At 42.3% G+C, this 17,930-nt stretch overlaps 1 protein-coding gene across 2 annotated transcripts in view; it reads right to left on the minus strand.

Annotated features, from left to right (window-relative positions):
• Positions 1–1,297, minus strand: part of LOC118424794 (plexin domain-containing protein 2-like) — a 69,091-nt gene extending 67,794 nt beyond the window's left edge. For both annotated transcript variants that reach the window (XM_035833573.1, XM_035833571.1), the window contains exon 1: positions 1,030–1,297. In XM_035833573.1, the coding sequence (XP_035689466.1) occupies positions 1,030–1,093 (64 nt within the window). In that variant the 5' untranslated portion in view covers positions 1,094–1,297. The remainder of the gene's footprint in view (positions 1–1,029) is intronic.
• Between the last annotated feature and the right edge of the window lie 16,633 nt (positions 1,298–17,930).

Raw genomic sequence — 17,930 nt, forward strand, 5'->3', positions numbered from 1 at the left:
CGAAATAGCTGCAGACGGAATGCTACTCAGCGCGTTAATCTTTAAACCCCTTGCTTGTCAAACGCATATTGCAGTCCTACAGTCATCACACTGTTCACACTTACCTGTCTCGGCCAGGCACCCTTCAATTATTAATCACAGAAGATTATTTTGATATCTTACACTTTTATTCTTTGTCGATCAAATAAAGCTGCAAACGGAATGCTACTCAGCGCGTTAATCTTTAAACCTCTTGCTTGCCACACGTACATTGCAATCCTACAGTCATCACTCGGTTTACACGTAGCTGTTTCGGCCAGGCACCCTTCAATTATTAATCACAGAAGATAATATCTTTTGATATCTTACACTTTTATTCTTTGTCGATCAAATATAGCTGCAAACGGAATGCTACTCAGCGCGTTAATCTTTAAACTTCTTGCTTGCCACACGTACATTGCAATCCTACAGCCATCACTCGGTTTACACCTAGCTGTTTCGGCCAGGCACCCTTCAATTATTAATCACAGAAGATTATATATTTAGATATCTTACACTTTTATTCTTTGTCGATCAAATATAGCTGCAAACGGAATGCTACTCAGCGCGTTAATTTTTAAACCTCTTGCTTGCCACACGTAGATTGCAATCCTACAGTCATCACTCGGTTTACACCTAGCTGTATCGGCCAGGCACCTTTGATTATTAATCACAGAAGATTATATCTTTTGATATCTTACACTTTTCTGCTTTGTCGATCCAAAATAGCTGCATACGGAATGCTACTCAGCGTGTTCTTCTTGAAAGCTAGGGCTTGCCAAACGCACATTGCAATCCTACAGCTATTCCACTGTTCACACCCACCTGTCTCGGCCAGGCACCCTTTAATTATTAATCACAGAAGATTGTATCTTTTGATATCTTACACTTTTCTGCTTTGTCGATCCAAAATAGCTACATACGGAATGCTACTCAGCGCGTTGTTCTTGAAAGCTAGTGCTTGCCAAACGCACATTGCAATCCTACAGCTATCCCACGGTTCACACCCACCTGTCTCGGCCAGGCACCCTTCAACCCCGAGGACCAACAGGAGTAGATCAAACAGTCGCGACATCCTTCGCTTCGCCAATGACCGGGTGTTCCCTCCCGTGTAGCCGGCACGCCGTACGCCCCGTTCAGCCCTGCACCGTCCTCTTATCACCAGCGCGCATCCGCCCCAGCTCGTCACCAACACTCGCTCGACCGGCTCAGGAATGAGATACCAATTGGAGAGATCCGATAGGAGCGGACTGCCGCAGACAGCCTGACGGATATACTACTGCTGGGACCTAACAGGGAGAGTGCATTTATAGTTCGGGGTGGTTTCTGTGTGAAAAATGTTGATGGGGACAAAGGTCATGGAGTGTACGTGTGGAATAAACCGATCCTGATCGAACGCAATATCGAACAAATAGAACCAGGTAGAACACTCTATTCAATTTCGAAATTCTCCGTCAAAAACAGTTCCAGTGGGGATTTTGAGAAGGAAAAAGAATAAAAGATTACTAAATGAAGCTAAACCCAGTTCCAAACACGTTGAAATATATAAGATTCATTGCATTCAAAGGCATTTGACTAAGTTTATGCTGTCTTTGGGACCAAATTGCTTTGATTTTACACGGTTTACATCAAACGAATTAGACGCAAGTAGTTAGCTGGAAACGACCGCCACCATTGGTCCTCGTTAGGAATCTACGTATTGGACGAAATGGTCATCGTGCAAGAAATTTAAACTATTCTCATAGATCACCACAATGCATTGTATGGAAAATCAGTTGTTGTTTCTTAAAATCCAATGCAATGGCAATGGATCATTTGAATACATACATAACATATGCGGGTCTGCCGTTTTACTCCTTAAGTGCTTTTAAGACTTGCGACAGCCACTTAGATGACGAGAGATTGCCTCATTCATCTGTATTTCAGTTGTCGATTGTGTGGCTGTTCCGCAACTGTGCAACGACCTACTTTTCTGTGCAGTAATGGATTTGAATGATAATGGCCTTGTGTGGACATACTTTATTTGGACTGGGGCAAAGTAACAGGAAAGTTAACATTGCTTTAAAATGTTATCTTCTAGTTACAGACATCAAGCTTAAGCAGTGTGAAATTGCTGTGTAATTTCATGTCATTGTTGTACCCCGAGGGAGTGATAACCTCTGGGCATTTCTGCAAGTTTCTTCGCACACTATCTCAATGTAGTCAATGAGGTCCTCTTCAATGCCCCCTTCTTGCCATATTACCACCGGAATACCAAGGAGGCTTGCATTGTCCTGAAGGAATCCTTCTGTCATTATTGACGTCGTTAACATACTTTGCATACCATCGTTGACATTTACAATGAATTGTATTTGCATGGGATGTTTTAAACGTGATTTCCCGTCGCTGCTCAAGTTGGTTGGCTTGTTTGATAGACTCGGGCGAAATTAAATACGATGTGACATTTATGTTGTGTGCAATTCTTCTCATAAGGGATTCACTTGGGGTCTAATAAATGTCACTTTCCTACCGTTGGGTAAGTGACTACTGGAGTGTTTCCAACCTACAAGGGGCTACATCGGTATCTGCTGCACACAGCCTGACAGGGAAGACACTAAAGCCTGTTCCACGTCAGTTTTTAACATGTCAAACAGAATTTCCACTGGGTGTGTAAAAGGCTTTGGCGCTTTGCTCTCCAGCCTGAAACTCGCCAGGCTGCCCGGATCAATTTGCACACCGAGATTAGGAAGAGCGAGGCAGTCAGGAGAAGCGAGTCATTGAACTTGTCTTGGCGTGATTAATAGTACGTCTTAAATTGAAACCAGCGTTTACTTGCTTCAAAGTCAGACTTCATACGTCCCCAAAGGACGCATCTACTCTATTGAAATGCAAACTCGCTTCTTTCTGGGTATGACCAATGAAATCACTCTAGGACTCTCATCGTGTGCAAGTTTGTAAATGGGGTAGATGGTTCTGATGGGTTATGATAACTGAACAGGTTGAATCAGAAAACCTCTTAAACGTTTTTACCGTGTTTAATTTCTCTCACATATCCATTAAAATTTGGGTACTTATTCGATTATTACTTAGCACACTAGTAGTGTTAAGCTTCTGGCAATATAAGGTCTTCAAACATGCACGGCCAACGAACTAACAAGCGTCCTTGTACTATATACATTCTTCTAGCTTAGGCGATCGCAAAATTGACGAAGATTACTTAAAAGGCGATGACACCTTTCTCGTTTTTGTTTCAGTCATGCCGTTTCTTCCCTTGTTTCTCTGACCTGGTGACTATTCCATCATTACTTAGTGCCCTAGTAATGTAAAGCTTCTGGTCATATTCGTTCTTAAAACATGAAAGGTCAATGTACTAACACAGCGTCCTTGGACCATATATTCTGTTCACTAAAACTATTGCAAAATTGACGAAGTTTACTTAAAAGGCAATGACACCTTTCTTGGCTCTTTTCCGCTTCTTCCCGTGGCTATAAGCAGAGTGACGCTTTGCCAATTTCCGCAAGCGTGCAATCATTCATACTTATCGAAGTATATTCCCAGTAAGACAAACACAGGGGGTCCATCGACATTTCCTGCGTGATACTTTCCCTCACCATCCGTCATGCCAACACGGGATGTGGTTCCGCATTAGGCTAGAGCCTGTTACAGGCGGAGATTAGTTTACAACGTCAGCAGAATTTCCTACTTAGAAGATATGGCCGAGTTTCTGAGTAAGGCTTCGGTGAAATGACGCGCCCTAATGGCGAATAAAGTCAAGGTAGTTTGAGGAAAGCAGGCGAAATTGCAACATTAGCGTGCGGCGTGTGATGTGTGCTAAAAGGGTGCCGCAGGGCCAGGGTATTCTCTACTCAGCATATTGTGGACTCTTTGATCCTTTGCGATGGTCTTTAAGTTAAAATCATTCCGTTCACATCACCATTTAGGGCTCGAAATACCACCTGCATATGCAGGTTAGTGCAGTTAAAATTGGAGCTGTGTAGGCAATTCTGGTGTCGACCTGCACCTAAGCTGTACTTGTCCATGTACCTGGTTATATACATAAATGTACTACGATGTAGGTGCATGTGGATTGCTATTACCTGCATCGACTATTACCACCTATGAAGTATTAAAAATATAATAATGATTTCTGAACAATTTAAGTATGATCCATAATTCCCAATATAAACGTGGTGCAGGTAAAATTTGAATTGTGCAGGTAATTTTCAATGTTACCTGCACCAGTGCAGGTTTGAAGAAAAAGTATTTCAAGCCCTGCCATTGCTAAAGAGCTTTCGATGACTTATTGTTTGGGGCACTTTATCTGTGCCGCTGCATCTGTAGCTTGTCAGAGTCTGGCTTGAAGGAAAATAATCCAGCTACCGCGGCAGTCTCAAGGATTTGAAGGAGTCCCAAGACGTAACAATATCGAGCGTTTCATTATGCCTCCGGATCCAAATGGGATTCTTACGTCAGGGTACGTTAAGTCGTTTCACCTAAGGTAGCTAACAACGCGAAGTAGGCCACGACTCGTGGGACTATATCACTGCGTAAGACCAAGCTGATTTAATGTCTTGGTTTTAGGATATTATCAAACAAAAGAAAAAGAAAAATCATAGAGCGGGTTGACAAAGAAACAAAAACAGATATTCTATGTTGAGCCCTTGTGCTTCCACTGTACTATACTCATAAACTATCAATACTGCGCAAGCAACTAGAAAGACAGTGACTTTAGATATCTTGAAATCGATATATGCCCAGAATGGTAGATGAGGCGATTTTTTTACTTAAACTCAAGATGAAATAAGAATTCGAGAACCAAGAACTCTAGCTGGCGTAACCTGATCTTGAACTAGATTCTCCTCACCTGCAGCTCCTGAGGATACCGTGACATTCAGTATGATTACCAAAGGCGAGTATGTAACATTAGAACGTGTGATGCCTGAGAGAAATTAAGACTTTATCGACAAAATATCACACGTCTCTTAGAGACCGGGAAACAGCACTGGTCCGTGCATTCACCGAGGCTAAAACGTATTAGTCATGCAAACTCGGAACTGTAAAGTTTTTACGATGAAACAAGGGGCCGTTAAAGCCTCTATCGGAGACAGACGCTCGCGATACGCAAGACGAATTGCAGATAAAACTGAGCAGGGGAACTACAATGTGTCGTTCGGATGTCATCAGTCTCAGTCAAAGGCAATGAAACAGCTCGTTCGTCTGTCCATTTATACTTCTCGTTTAATCGACAATTGGATTGACTCAACAGAAAGGAACCCCTGAGTAACCCGGGTGAAGAAGGTGTCTCCGTGTAATTCTAACAAAGCGGGCATGAATTTCCCAGAAGGGATTAAAAACCCACATTTAGATGAAGTATGTTTCCATTGGCAGGAAGACAGCGGTACAGAGTACATCAGCTTGAGACTGATCTTCAGGCTGGCGCCTATGTCGACTGCTAGAGTTATCGCCCTATCTAAGTGCTGTAGGTTTGCATCTATATTTAATGTTTCAATTACCTTAATTCATGGGGTAGTGTCAAAACATTCTTCTAAAGCTGTTAGGTCCATTCTTTATACCCTTCTTCCACAAGGGTGGCGAACTCACTACGACCTGACATTTAACAGAGCTTTTAAGAAATTTCGTAGATCAAAACCAAGATGTTTTACACGCGGGTGTTTCGTTGTCTTTGTAGCCATGGATTTACATTTTGCCCTACATTCAAATTATAAAGTCCACACAGATAAAATTTAGGTCTAGGCGAGGTCGTATAGAAATCCCAATCCAGTAGAATGGGGGCTTACTGTTACCAAGCAGTTACATTGATACTGGCCTTGCAAAACAACATCACTGTCAGCCTACTCTATATCTTTCTTTAATCTTGTGATTGTCTATTCTTGTGACCCTCTCCAGTTAGTAATGAATAGGTTAGTCAGTCGTAGTGTGATTTTATCTCGAGGAGAGACGCCACAACAAGAATCTGCTCAAACGTGATAAACTGTCAAATTATCAGATACGACCCACTGATCAATGTGTGTTCTAACGGATATCGATCCTACGCGTTTGCACGCCTTTGCTTATCGAACGTACTTTTTATCGTGCTTGGTAATCTTTCGCGAGTATATAAATCTGGCGACTTGCAGCTTGTAAAAGCTCAGACTACAAATTAACGAAGTCTGTTCAGGTTTCCGTCGCTCTCGGTCGGTTTCAATAGAAGTGCAGACTCTCTGGCAACTTATAGAGTCCCTTGAAATAGAATATGCCAAATAGCAATAAAAGAGAGCATTACTTGCAGAACATCGTCCTTTATGTATGCAGTTTCATCTACCATCGTACTTTAGCCATGTCAGATTAGTTTCTGAGTTCATGATATGGAGTCTTTTCCACAAGGGCGGCATACTTGTGCCCGTTTGCGATTGAATTATTCATGTTTGTCTCTTTCTTCCATCATGCCATCACAAGGACTGGCAAGGACAATATTCCAACAGTAAAGGAATCAAGACAGAGAGGAACGCATTTGAAGGAATTGTTAGATAACATGAACGAGTGGACGAGAAAGAACTTTGTTGAAAACTCTCAGTCACTTACAAGAGACGAAAAAAGTGGAAACAGCTGGTACCATTATGTCGTGCAGTTCCTAACGTTATAAAAATAACGACCTGTTAGAACAAAGGGGTTTAGGCTTAGGTCACATTTCCAAACCGGGACCGGCTGAGCAGCTTTCGGGAGCAAAAAGAATGATATAAAAGGCATCAAAATGCACAAAATAACAAAATAATTTCATGGGAACAATCTGTGTATTTTTCTGGGTATACACTTTAATTTTTCGTTTTTTAAAGCATCCCGGCCGGGACTCGCTTTGGTAATGTGACCTAAGCCTTACTCGGAGACCAAAGCACATTCAAGCTCATGTGTCTTCTGCAAGCGATGTATTTGCCTCAACTGTACGTGTTTTCCCACAGTTAGTTAGAAATCTAAAGTTATTCATACAGCAGGAGGCTGGTCCGCTGATAGTGGTCTGTGTGTTCAACTAGCATAGTCTCCTTGCCAAATCCTTAGTTCTAAGACGGAAAGCAGCATGTGCCATTCAAAACCTTTGATATGATTCTGCTGGGGATTTAACTTACGACCTACCGAATGAAAGGCGAACACTGTACCATATCGGCCTTCCACTGATTTCCCCCACAAAAGTAGTGTTTTAAACCCCTCACCTCACACCAGACGGGTGTTCGTTAGCCTGATCTACAGCACGGTTTTTCCTAAAGCAGCCCAATAAAACGCCAATAAAACGCAGCACGTGAAACGCTGGTAAGTCAAAGCTCCTGAATCCCACGGCTGGATGCTGCCCCCTGTTTTTATGGCTTCCATCACTCTGCGTCATTGGTGCCGAATGGGAAACTCGATAGTGTACAGGTGTCCGCCCGGTGGAACCATTGTATAATTCTGAGAAATGCAGCTAGACAAGGAAACAAGCTGAGCGTAAATGGCAAGTAAAACTTCCTGTTAAATGTTTCAGGTTGTTTGAATGAGCCGAAGTCAAGTGTTCTCTGATACCTGCTAGTTGAGTGACATTGCGGTAACGACAAAATCTTAAAAAAAGGTTGTGACGAAGTCTCTGTTGAATTGATAGTGTTCAGGTGCCCGCCAGGTGGAACCGTCTTCCATTTCTGAGAAATACAAATAGACATTAGGAAACCAGCTGACCGCAAATGGCAAGTAAAACTTCCCGTTTACTGTTTCAGGTTGTTCGACTGAGCAGAAGTCAAAGTCTTCTCTGATACCTGCCAGTTGAGTGAAGACGAAGTTTTTAATTCATCCATGGTTTATTTTACACCTTTAATCGCCCGTGCAAATCGAAGCCCAGTCTTCTAACAAGTGAAGAACGAAAAAAGACGTTGTTTTCGGCCCGTGTCGAGACATGGTACAATAGATATAATCTTCCTCTTTCAGTAGAAGTCAAAGTTTGGCTTGGATTGCATTCACGGTAGTCCATGTTGCGATGACTCAATACAAGTCAGCTATTGTCCCCTAGTTATTCCGCATGCTTGAGACATATAAAAGAGAATAACTTCAACCCTCCAAACTTGACTCCAGCCATGCGTCCAGATGGTGCGTCGGCGCGTCTGAAAAATAAATCAGCTTCGTCACCAACTAGGCAACCTTGCCCTTCATACGTTGTGGGGGCGTCTTGCATGTCTTAGAAATACAACTAGACAAGGAAACCAGCTGATCGTAAATGACAAGTGATACTTCCCGTTTAATATTTCAGGTTGTTCAAATGAGCAGAAGTCAAGTCTTGTTTGATACCAGCCAGTTGAGTAAATACGAAGTTTTGAGTTCGCCCATGTTTTATGTTACACCTTGAATCGTCTGTGCAAATCTAAGCCATGCCTTTTAAAAAATGAAGAACGACAAAATACGCTGTTTTGGGCAAATGTTGAAACATGGAATAACAGATATAACCTTCCTTTTTTAGTACAAGTCAAAGTTTGGCTTAGATTGTATTCCATGAATGATTAAGTTGTGATGACTCAATAGTCAGCTATTGTCCCCTAGTTGTGCGGCATGCTTGAGACATAAAAGCCAATAACTTCAACTCTTGCTTTCGCCATGCGTCCAGATGGCGCGGCGTGGCGGCGCGTCCGAAAAATGAATCAGCGTCTTCACTAACATTGCCCTTCATACGCTGTGGCAGCGTCTTGCATTTCTAAGAAATACAACTAAAGAAGGAAAGCAGCTGATCGACAACTGATACTTCCGTGTTAATGTATCTGATGTTTCAGGCTGTTTGAATTTAGCGAAGTAAAGGTGCTCTTGGAGACTTGGCAGTTAAGTGAAGACGAAGTCTTAAGTTCACCCTTGGCTCATAATACACCTTGAATCGTCCGTGCAAATTGAAGTCCTGTCTTTTAACAAGTGACGAATGACAAAGAGACAGTGTTTTTGCCCATGTTGAGATATACAATGACTTACAGAAATTGCTAAACTTTCTTTCCAACACTGAATCCAACACTGAATCAATACAGGGCCTTGTTCACAGAATGACCCTCTCTATCTCCAGCAGTGAGTTCCTCTTTCAGTATTGTCTCCTTTTTATGCGACCTGCTAGAGGCATAAGAGAGAATAACTTCAAACTTGACTCCAACATGCGTCCAGATGGCCCGGCGGCGCGTCTGAAAAATAAACCAGCTTCCTCTTCAACCTTGCCCTTCATATACTCTGAGCGATTCTGCGGTTCCCAGTGTTGAAATACAAGATTCTATCATCCCGACCCACAGGCTGGGGATGAATCACAGATAATTGCTCTGTCAGGCGTGAAAACAGTATCCGATGACGGATGCAGAGCCACTTTGAGAGAAAGTTTCTCGCATGTTGGAAACAGGATGTTGTCAATCACTTTACCTTCATGCCGAGTTGGGGATAAGGGAAGAGTGTTCGGAAACATTGAGATTAATAGAAATGGACATGCGCTATTCCCACATAGTAAAGAACTTTTTCATTGAGCCTAGCTAGATGCGATGCGCCTGTGTTGTACTTTGATACAACGAGGAGAAAGTTGATTAGCAGTGACTCGCCAGGAAAGAGGCGACAGAGCACCATCTACAGCTTCCTTTGCCTTTCTCTCTCCCCAGGTTTCCTTCGTTAATTCAGATTGGGTAAGACCATCACAGTGTAGTTTGTTTGACATTGAGTCCTCTACCTGATGAGCTTCAGGGATATCCCGTAGATCTATAACAATAATTCTCGAAAAAAAAATGAGCATTTCAGTTTCACACAGATTGTAATCAGCTTCATAAAAGACGTGCCTTTTTGCCTTCAAACATAACGATCTGCTGACCAGGTGACATGGCCATCTCTATACGTGATCTAATTAGAATCAGACGATGCGTACAATGCAGCTACTCGGGCAATTGGAATTTTATTGATTAGAAACGTGATTCAATTAAGGTTGGAAGGTTGCTGGGATCCAATGAGCATTATGGAGTAAACTTTTGTTGCTGACATTTTCGTTTCTTGTTGTTTGGTCAGTTTTTGTGTATTACTAAGTAACTTTTATGCTTTCTTAGGGACAATCAATTTTACCGTGTGTTTCAAAATATGCTTACAAAGACATTTTGATGGATTTCTTTCAAATAGATATGCAAATATTCATTCATATTCAATAAACAATATCATATAAATCCATGCTTTATGAAAAAGGAGAAATTGCCATAGGCTTGTAGTGAGGCTTTTCAAAAGTAAATCCAAGTGGTTAGGGAAGTTATGTACGGATATCATATATATCAACAATAGTACCAATAGTATGTATCTACATTCATGTGTGCTGATAAAATAATGTACAATTGTTATCCACCGTAACTTATTTGATAATACACAGTACGATCTGACTTTACTCGAAAATGTCGTCTCATTTGGGTGTTCCTGCCAATAACTCGTTAATACTGTCCATGCTTTGTGAAAAATATGAAATTGTCCTTTTACTAAATTAAAGGTTCTTCAAAAGTATAGCCAAGTGGTTTTGGATGTTGTATTTAGATATCATGCATAGCAACGTGTAGTGAGTATCCATATGTCCCATACCACATATGTATGTGTATGTGACAATTTCCAATTGTTATTCACCGTAAATCGTCTACTGATGATGCCCAGTACAAACTGACTTTACCCAGTAGGTGTCGCCTCACCAGGGTTTTCCTGCCAATAACACGATAGACCACATCCATCACATACGTTAGACTTAATACTTGATAACACTAAACACGAGCAGCTTCAATATTTCTTCTTAAGTCTTCCTAAGATGCTGCTGAAAGATTAAAATGTTGTCAGGCTTGATATTGACAAACATTCAATATTAACATCTACAGACTTATTCTAGCATGTCTCACTTACATGTAAATTACGACTAAGACTTTATCAGACGTTATTGATGTGTTTACCTCACATATTCCTTAGAGGTAATATTGAACAGGACCTATTTTGTCGGTTTGAATTAGAAACGCGTACAACGTGGCTGCATGGCTTATAAATCACCATACGTGCGAGGAATGGGTACGGGATTATCTGGCTTTCCCCGCTTCTCATTTCTTACTGATGAACACAGATGTTAAGTACTGATAAACGAGTTTTCTTATCTCTGACTTCTCGGTACTTTATCTAAAGGCGAATCGGATGTTGAAGTTTGCCAACTGCATGCTAAGAGCTTCAAGTGATGAAGTATGTAATATTCATTTATGGTTGTGTTTGTAAGTTTGTGTTTATGTGTTTGTGTGTGTGTGTGTGTGTGTGTGTGTGTGTGTGTGTGTGTGTGTAAGTTTATTTGTGTGTATGTGTGTGCGTACGTGTATCCATTCCTGTCAGTAACTAACATATTGGGCGAGTGGAAGGTAAAAGTTGATTTCCCGAAAGCACACCGTTCATAACCCCCGTATCCTCCTATACTTGCTTCAGCGAACTGGGCAGATTCCTCCTCTATATAGGCGGACTCAAGCTGTCCCCTGGGTTGTTAATTTCAGGATATGGCATGAAATACACTTCCATTACACCCCGCGCTGTAAAACTGCAGTAACGGCGGCATAATGGGACCTGCAGGAACGTAAAATGCCCAAGCAATTGTCCGTGATACCATGGCTGCCTGCCCTGCGAGCGGAAGCTCAAAACCTCCAGCAGCAAAGCGGCGCCTTGAATTGGCCCCGATGCCGCGGAAAACCCACAGACAGGAGTACTTATTCTCCACTTCCATGTCATGCCGGTCAGGAGAAGTCCATTTGTGAAAGTGTCATGCATGTCTGACTGTGCAGAAGTCTGTGCCAAGAAAAATCCAATCTCACTTGAGAATGACGTAATCCTATTCTTCAGCAGATTCTGTTCGCCACAGTACTACTACTTGTGCAGGCGAAAACTGCCTGCGACAAATTGTTGGAAATGTTCCAATAAGAGCATTATAAATCCCGCATGCACCTACGGAGAAGTTTTGCTAGATAAGATGCCATTTCCTGGCTTCTGGGATATTGGCGCCACATTTTGAGAGACTGCCGGTCACCGAACTCTTCAAGATAACCTTGTCTAAACCTGTGAAAAATATTGAAAGTGTTCCACTGAAAGGGATATCAGTTGAGAGGCTGCATCTAGTGGAGGGTGTCTGGAGATAAAATGAAATTCCCTTTTACTGGAATATCAGCAGCACATCTGGGGAGCTACTACCCAATTCATCAAAGTTGCGCATGTCCTTGTCAAACATGTTTACATTATCTCAAAGTGGTGTTAGCCTATTCTCTGGGTAGATCCGTTAGCCTATCCTTTGGGTAGATCCTAATCTCCAAGCAGATCCTACGGTAGCATTAGATAGAGAAAGCTGGCAGAGGAGTGAAGCCGGCTTAGGACTGTGTTTCGCTACCGGGGACATGGCAAATGTATACCTCTTGGCTGCACTCCGTGGACAGTTTGGTGCTATTTTATGCCATTGTAGGATCTGCTTGGATATGAAGATCCAGTTTACAACAGTCAAGGCAATGGCAGCGTGGGCATTCATTGGATTTTTTAAAGGCAGCACTCTAGTCCGCTGACCTACGGGCGGTGTTAGGAGATAAGCTGCAATTTCCTGTGCAGTTCGAATACGGACAGAACATTTGGGAAGTTGTTATATATAAAAGGCTTACGAAGTAACGTTCTGGATCTTGGGCAAGTTGCGCTGCAACATCTACCGGAAGTGTCAGATGATTATACAGACAATTTCCCGTCTTTCCAGTACATTTCCAGTACGATTCCGGAGCGCCAATATGTCAAAATTCCACACGCCCGTGCCGAACACCCTTCTACGTACGTAGGGACATCCAGCAGCGAAACCTCTGGATGTACCCTGCTTTCACAACCGTCAACCGTAGTTCCTGTGGACGTGCGCCCAAACCAGCTGTCAGCCAATTAGAGAATAGACCTTTCAGTTTTCAAAAAGGGCCTCACATATATAAGGGTAAGCTTATTTATATTTATAAGCAGGGTGGTCAGGAACTGATGGTGACGGTTGAGCAAGCAGGGTACATCCAGATAGGTGGTTTCGCAGTTGGATATCTCTGGCTACGTGCGTCGGAGGATGGTGACAAACAACATCACATTATCTCATGTTAAACTGGCACAAGCCTATTCTTCGCGCAGTTTCTGTTTGCCGAAGTCGCAGTAAGGATGACGGCATTAAAGCTGACGACTGCCATTAAGGTGTTAACAGATTAGACGCAATTTCCTGTGCTTTTAGAATACGGACAGCAAGTTAGGAAACCCATTACATGTAAAAGGCGTACTAAGCGACGTTGCACTTCACAACGTGAATGTGCTCCAATGGGATAACTTGAGCTGTCGGTAGCCTTGGGGGGATCACATACCATTCCCAGTCTTTCCGGTATATCTACGGCACATTTGGGGAGCTGCGATACATCAACGTCGGACACGTCCACGCAAAACAACTTTATAGTTACGTTACAGGAAGTCGCAGCTACGGTGACCTCAGAGCTGACCGTCAATGATTTTAGGAGATTTGGCGCACATTTGGAAGGCTGCTATGTATAAGAGGCTCGCTGTCTCAACGTTACACAGCCTGAACATATTCGAATGGGAGGGCAATAGGTTGATGTGCCACGGAACTGCCTCTTGTCTGTCTACCATATAGTCGCAGTAATGTCGGCAGTATTATTGACCGCCATCTGATACAAGTTGAGCTTATATCATACTTTACAGCATATTTGGGGACCTGTTTTCTTTAAAAGGCGCACTAAGGCAATGTTGTCCGAACATGTACCACAGGGAGGACAAAATGTTGAGCTGCCACATCTAAAGGCCGTGTCAGAGGATTAGACACCCGGCCAGTCTTTCCGGTATATGAACGGCACATTTTTTTTTTCTATTTTGCTTTTGGACAGACGAGGACAATGTGGCACTGCACTCAAGTTTTGTAACTTATATCAACAGTGCCACATACACATTTGGGTAACTGCGATACATCAACGTCGCACACGTCCGCGCCAAACAACTTTCCAGTTACGCTACAGGAAGTGGCGTATACCTATTCTTCAGGCAGACTCCGTTTACCATATATGGTCGCAGCTACGATGACCGTCATTGGTCTTAGGGGATTTGTCGCAATTTCCTGTGCTTTTAGAATACAGACAGCATTATTTAGAAGGCTGCTATGCATAAGAGGCATGCTAGCACAACGTTACCCAGTCTGAACATATTTCAATGGGAGGGCAATAGGTTGAGGTGCCACGGAACTGCCTGGGCCTGTTTACTATAGTTGCAGTAATGGTAACGGCCTGGACGCCATTAGATACAATTCTTGTTTTTATAATACTGACAGTACATTTGGGGAACCGCTTTTCTTAAAGGACATACCGGCGCATCGCGGCAGAGTCCCGAACATACATGTAAACCATTGAGAGCCTCCAAGGAACCTATTCCCTTTCCAAAAACTTCACATTGTCTGATATGAAAGTGGTGTCAGCAAATTCTCATGGTCTGTTAACTCTAGTCACGGAAAAGCTGACCGTGGGTAGATACAATTCCCCGTGCGTTTAGAATATAGACTGCACGTCTGGGAAGCCGCTATACCTGAAAGGCGTGTAAACGCAACGTTGTGAAGCATGAACATGTACAATAGGTTGAGCTGCTACATCTACAGGCCATGTCATCAGAAAATCAGACATCCTCCCTTGTCTTACAGGCCTCACATTTGGGAAGCTGCCACGCATGATGGGTGTGAAAGTGCGTGCCAAACGGGTTTCCATTTCCTCACTTTGAGTCAGCGTAATCATATTCTCCGTGTAGGCTCTGCCTGGCGAAATCCTGGCAACGGTTTCTGGATTTGTTCCAATGGCGGTGGAGCGGCGTAGCTTGAAACCGTAGGATGGTGCCAGAAGTACGCCATTGACTGATTCCTCGGATCGCGGGTTTTATGGCGGAACTTTAGGGTAGCTGCACTACATGCTGGGTGTAAAAGTGCGTGCCAAACAACTCTACATTAAATGTATCATAAAAGCAGATCCTTGTCACCTACAATCTATGTAATGATGGTGGTAAAATTGAGTTAATGGTGGGAGAAATGAATGGTAACTGGTGAATATTTGCCGTGGTACTTTTGGGCCAATTATAAACAGGCAATGGCAGGGTACGAGTAGCCATGTACAGACCAAAGAGAACGGTTGATCTAGACTAAGCAGTTAAACTTGCACTTCAACTTTCTCCCTGACTTATCAATTAAGGGTTTATGACCCGCTCCGAGGTGTATATGGTGTGATAACGCCTACTCCTTTGCCATAACCACAGAATGAAACCACCGAGTGAGCGAAGCGAACGAGATGGTTTAATGAGGTGGTTATAGCAAAAGACCATGTGTTATCACACCATATACACCGAGGAACAGGTTGGTCATTATCATATAGCCTACACAAACTTGCAAACTCCTGTATGAAGTATAGATCCATTGTTACTATAAGTGTAAATTCCTTTGTAGAATTTCTAGAAATTTAAATTTTTTCTTTGGTACATAGGGAGAATTACATATTGCATTTTGAATCCAAAATTTCCACAGAAAATATTCGAAGCCTTGCCTTCTTGACATGCCAAGCCTTTTCAAAATTCTACTGTACTGTATTCATGATCATTCCTCCTTCCGGGACGAATGATCTGCGGATCGTTCAACTTGAAGGGGTGGGGGTGGGGGGTGCAAACAATTTTATTTTCAATTTTCAGTTTAAATACGAGCGATCCTGTTGTTGTTTATGGGGTATTCGACGACTGGTGCCTACCAGGACGTCAGTAGATTGGATTAAGAATTCATATTGAGGTTAGCAGATCAAAATACTGGTTAATATGTAAATAAATCGTTTGCAAAACACCTGCTTTTTGCCTACCACTGCATCACCGTGACATCATCGCGATCGATTGTATTGGACATTAATTGAAATAGATTTTATTGTTTTACATAATTGTAATAATCTAATGTTGTTTTAAGATGGTAAACGTTTTCTTTGAACAATGAAACGCGCATAAACAATGTTAAGAGAGGAAGCCACCCCCACCCCCTGCCATGCCTGTACTGATAGGTAAGTGTGCAGTTATTCTAATAACTGCCCACTATAACGTTACGGCCTGATAACCCATAGGGAATGGGGGCCTCTGTCTGATTAGCCAACTCCCCCTGGCTATATGATAATATAAGATGATGATGATGGTAATGAGTGGTTTGTTGAGAAAGCACTCTCACAATCCGCGACCAACTGGTTGACTTGGTGTCAGACTTTTCAAAGTATCAGCATTATAATAGGAAGGATACAGGTCTGTTCAAATCAGGCGGGTTTGACCTTGTTACTCTTTTAATATGATTCCAGACGGTTGTATACCATTTCTCGCCTTCCTGGATTATACCCATCACATTGTGAGACCTGTGACAAATAAGTTTACATTATATTACCGAAAAGTAACGAAATCCCTTTCCCTTGAAGCCATTACTGCTGTTCAACAGCGAGTGGGCTGAACATGAAACATTAAGGCTTAAACTCTACACCGAGGTGCCATGACCTTGGGATACCTATTACAGCCTTCCAGGAAACGAGAACTTAGTACAACGTTTTGCCAATCTAGTTGTAATTCTATACTTACACCAGGCAAGTTGACTGTGTTGAGCGAAGACGTAATGTGATCATCTTAGTAAAGTTTTAATATTAAATCCTTTAAATCTTACAGTGTGAGAAATGTAGATCAGATGCTACTGCTTTATTTAATGGCTTCTTTGAAAAACATTCAGTATTCGTATTTTGTTACAAATGGTGCATTTTTATTCTTTAACTCTCTTGTTCAAAGCTCTTTTTGATAACATGAGCCTCTATATCTATTTCGGGTGTAAAGATATTATGTCATCTTTGAAAAACCTCACATGGTTAGGTTGCAAGTGAAAAAATATGACACTTTTAACCGACCTCTTCATTTGCTCTGGCATGACTGAGGTAGACGTGTCTTTTACAATTCGTTAGAAAAGTAACAATGACAAGACTACAGGTCGGAACTCCACATCTACAGGAGGTGTCAACGGATTATGTGTTATTCATAAACTTCTTGGAAATGAAGCTAAGGGGATTTTCACTCCGGGCGTAAAAGCACTTCGGTTGCAGTTCCGGGCTGACTTTTTGCCATGGCTAACCGATCTTCCAGACGACGACAAAGCGCGAGGCGTGCATGGGTGCGTTCGTGAGGAAAATACACCACCGCTGAGCCGATAGGGTCTCACTTCCTGTGTGGCTGAAATTCAACCGTTCACCTTTTGTAAACTTTCGGAACTTTATTTCAGGAGGTAAGTTGAAAGATGACACCAAAGTATCACCTTCGGCTTTGAGAAGGTTACTTTTAGAAGGCTTCTGAAATTTTATTTCCAGGAGCTAATTTGACGTTTAAAGTTAACGGCGCTTGTTTCCTCCACACGTTACAACTTTATATGAAAAACGTATCGCCTCTGGATTTGAGTACTCAGGAAATGTACAAATTCTAATTGATAAATCTATAAACCAATTGTGTCAAACACAGATAGAACATCACTTCCTGTGTGGCTGATATAGTCGACCGTTGACCCTTTGTGAGAAGTTTTCGGAAGACAAAACTTCTGAATCTTCTGAATTTTTTTAGGAGTTACTTTGAAAGTTGGCGGCGCTTTTCTCCTCCCACGCGTTACCAATTCATCTGAAAATGTATCACCTCGGCTTTGAGTACTCAGGTAATGTCAAAGTTTAGTCGACAAATGTATGTTTGCTTTCTTGGTGGTGCAGCAAGAGGGACGGAAAATTTTGACTACAGTTTTGTTCCTCAATGTGACATATGTATGTCTGCACTGTATACATATGTGGAGAAGGAGACATCAACCAACCGTTCACACTTACGCCACATCTTCAGAAAAGACGCTGGAG

This window comes from Branchiostoma floridae, chromosome 10 (assembly GCF_000003815.2).
Source record: "Branchiostoma floridae strain S238N-H82 chromosome 10, Bfl_VNyyK, whole genome shotgun sequence".
Classification (NCBI taxonomy): domain Eukaryota; kingdom Metazoa; phylum Chordata; class Leptocardii; order Amphioxiformes; family Branchiostomatidae; genus Branchiostoma; species Branchiostoma floridae.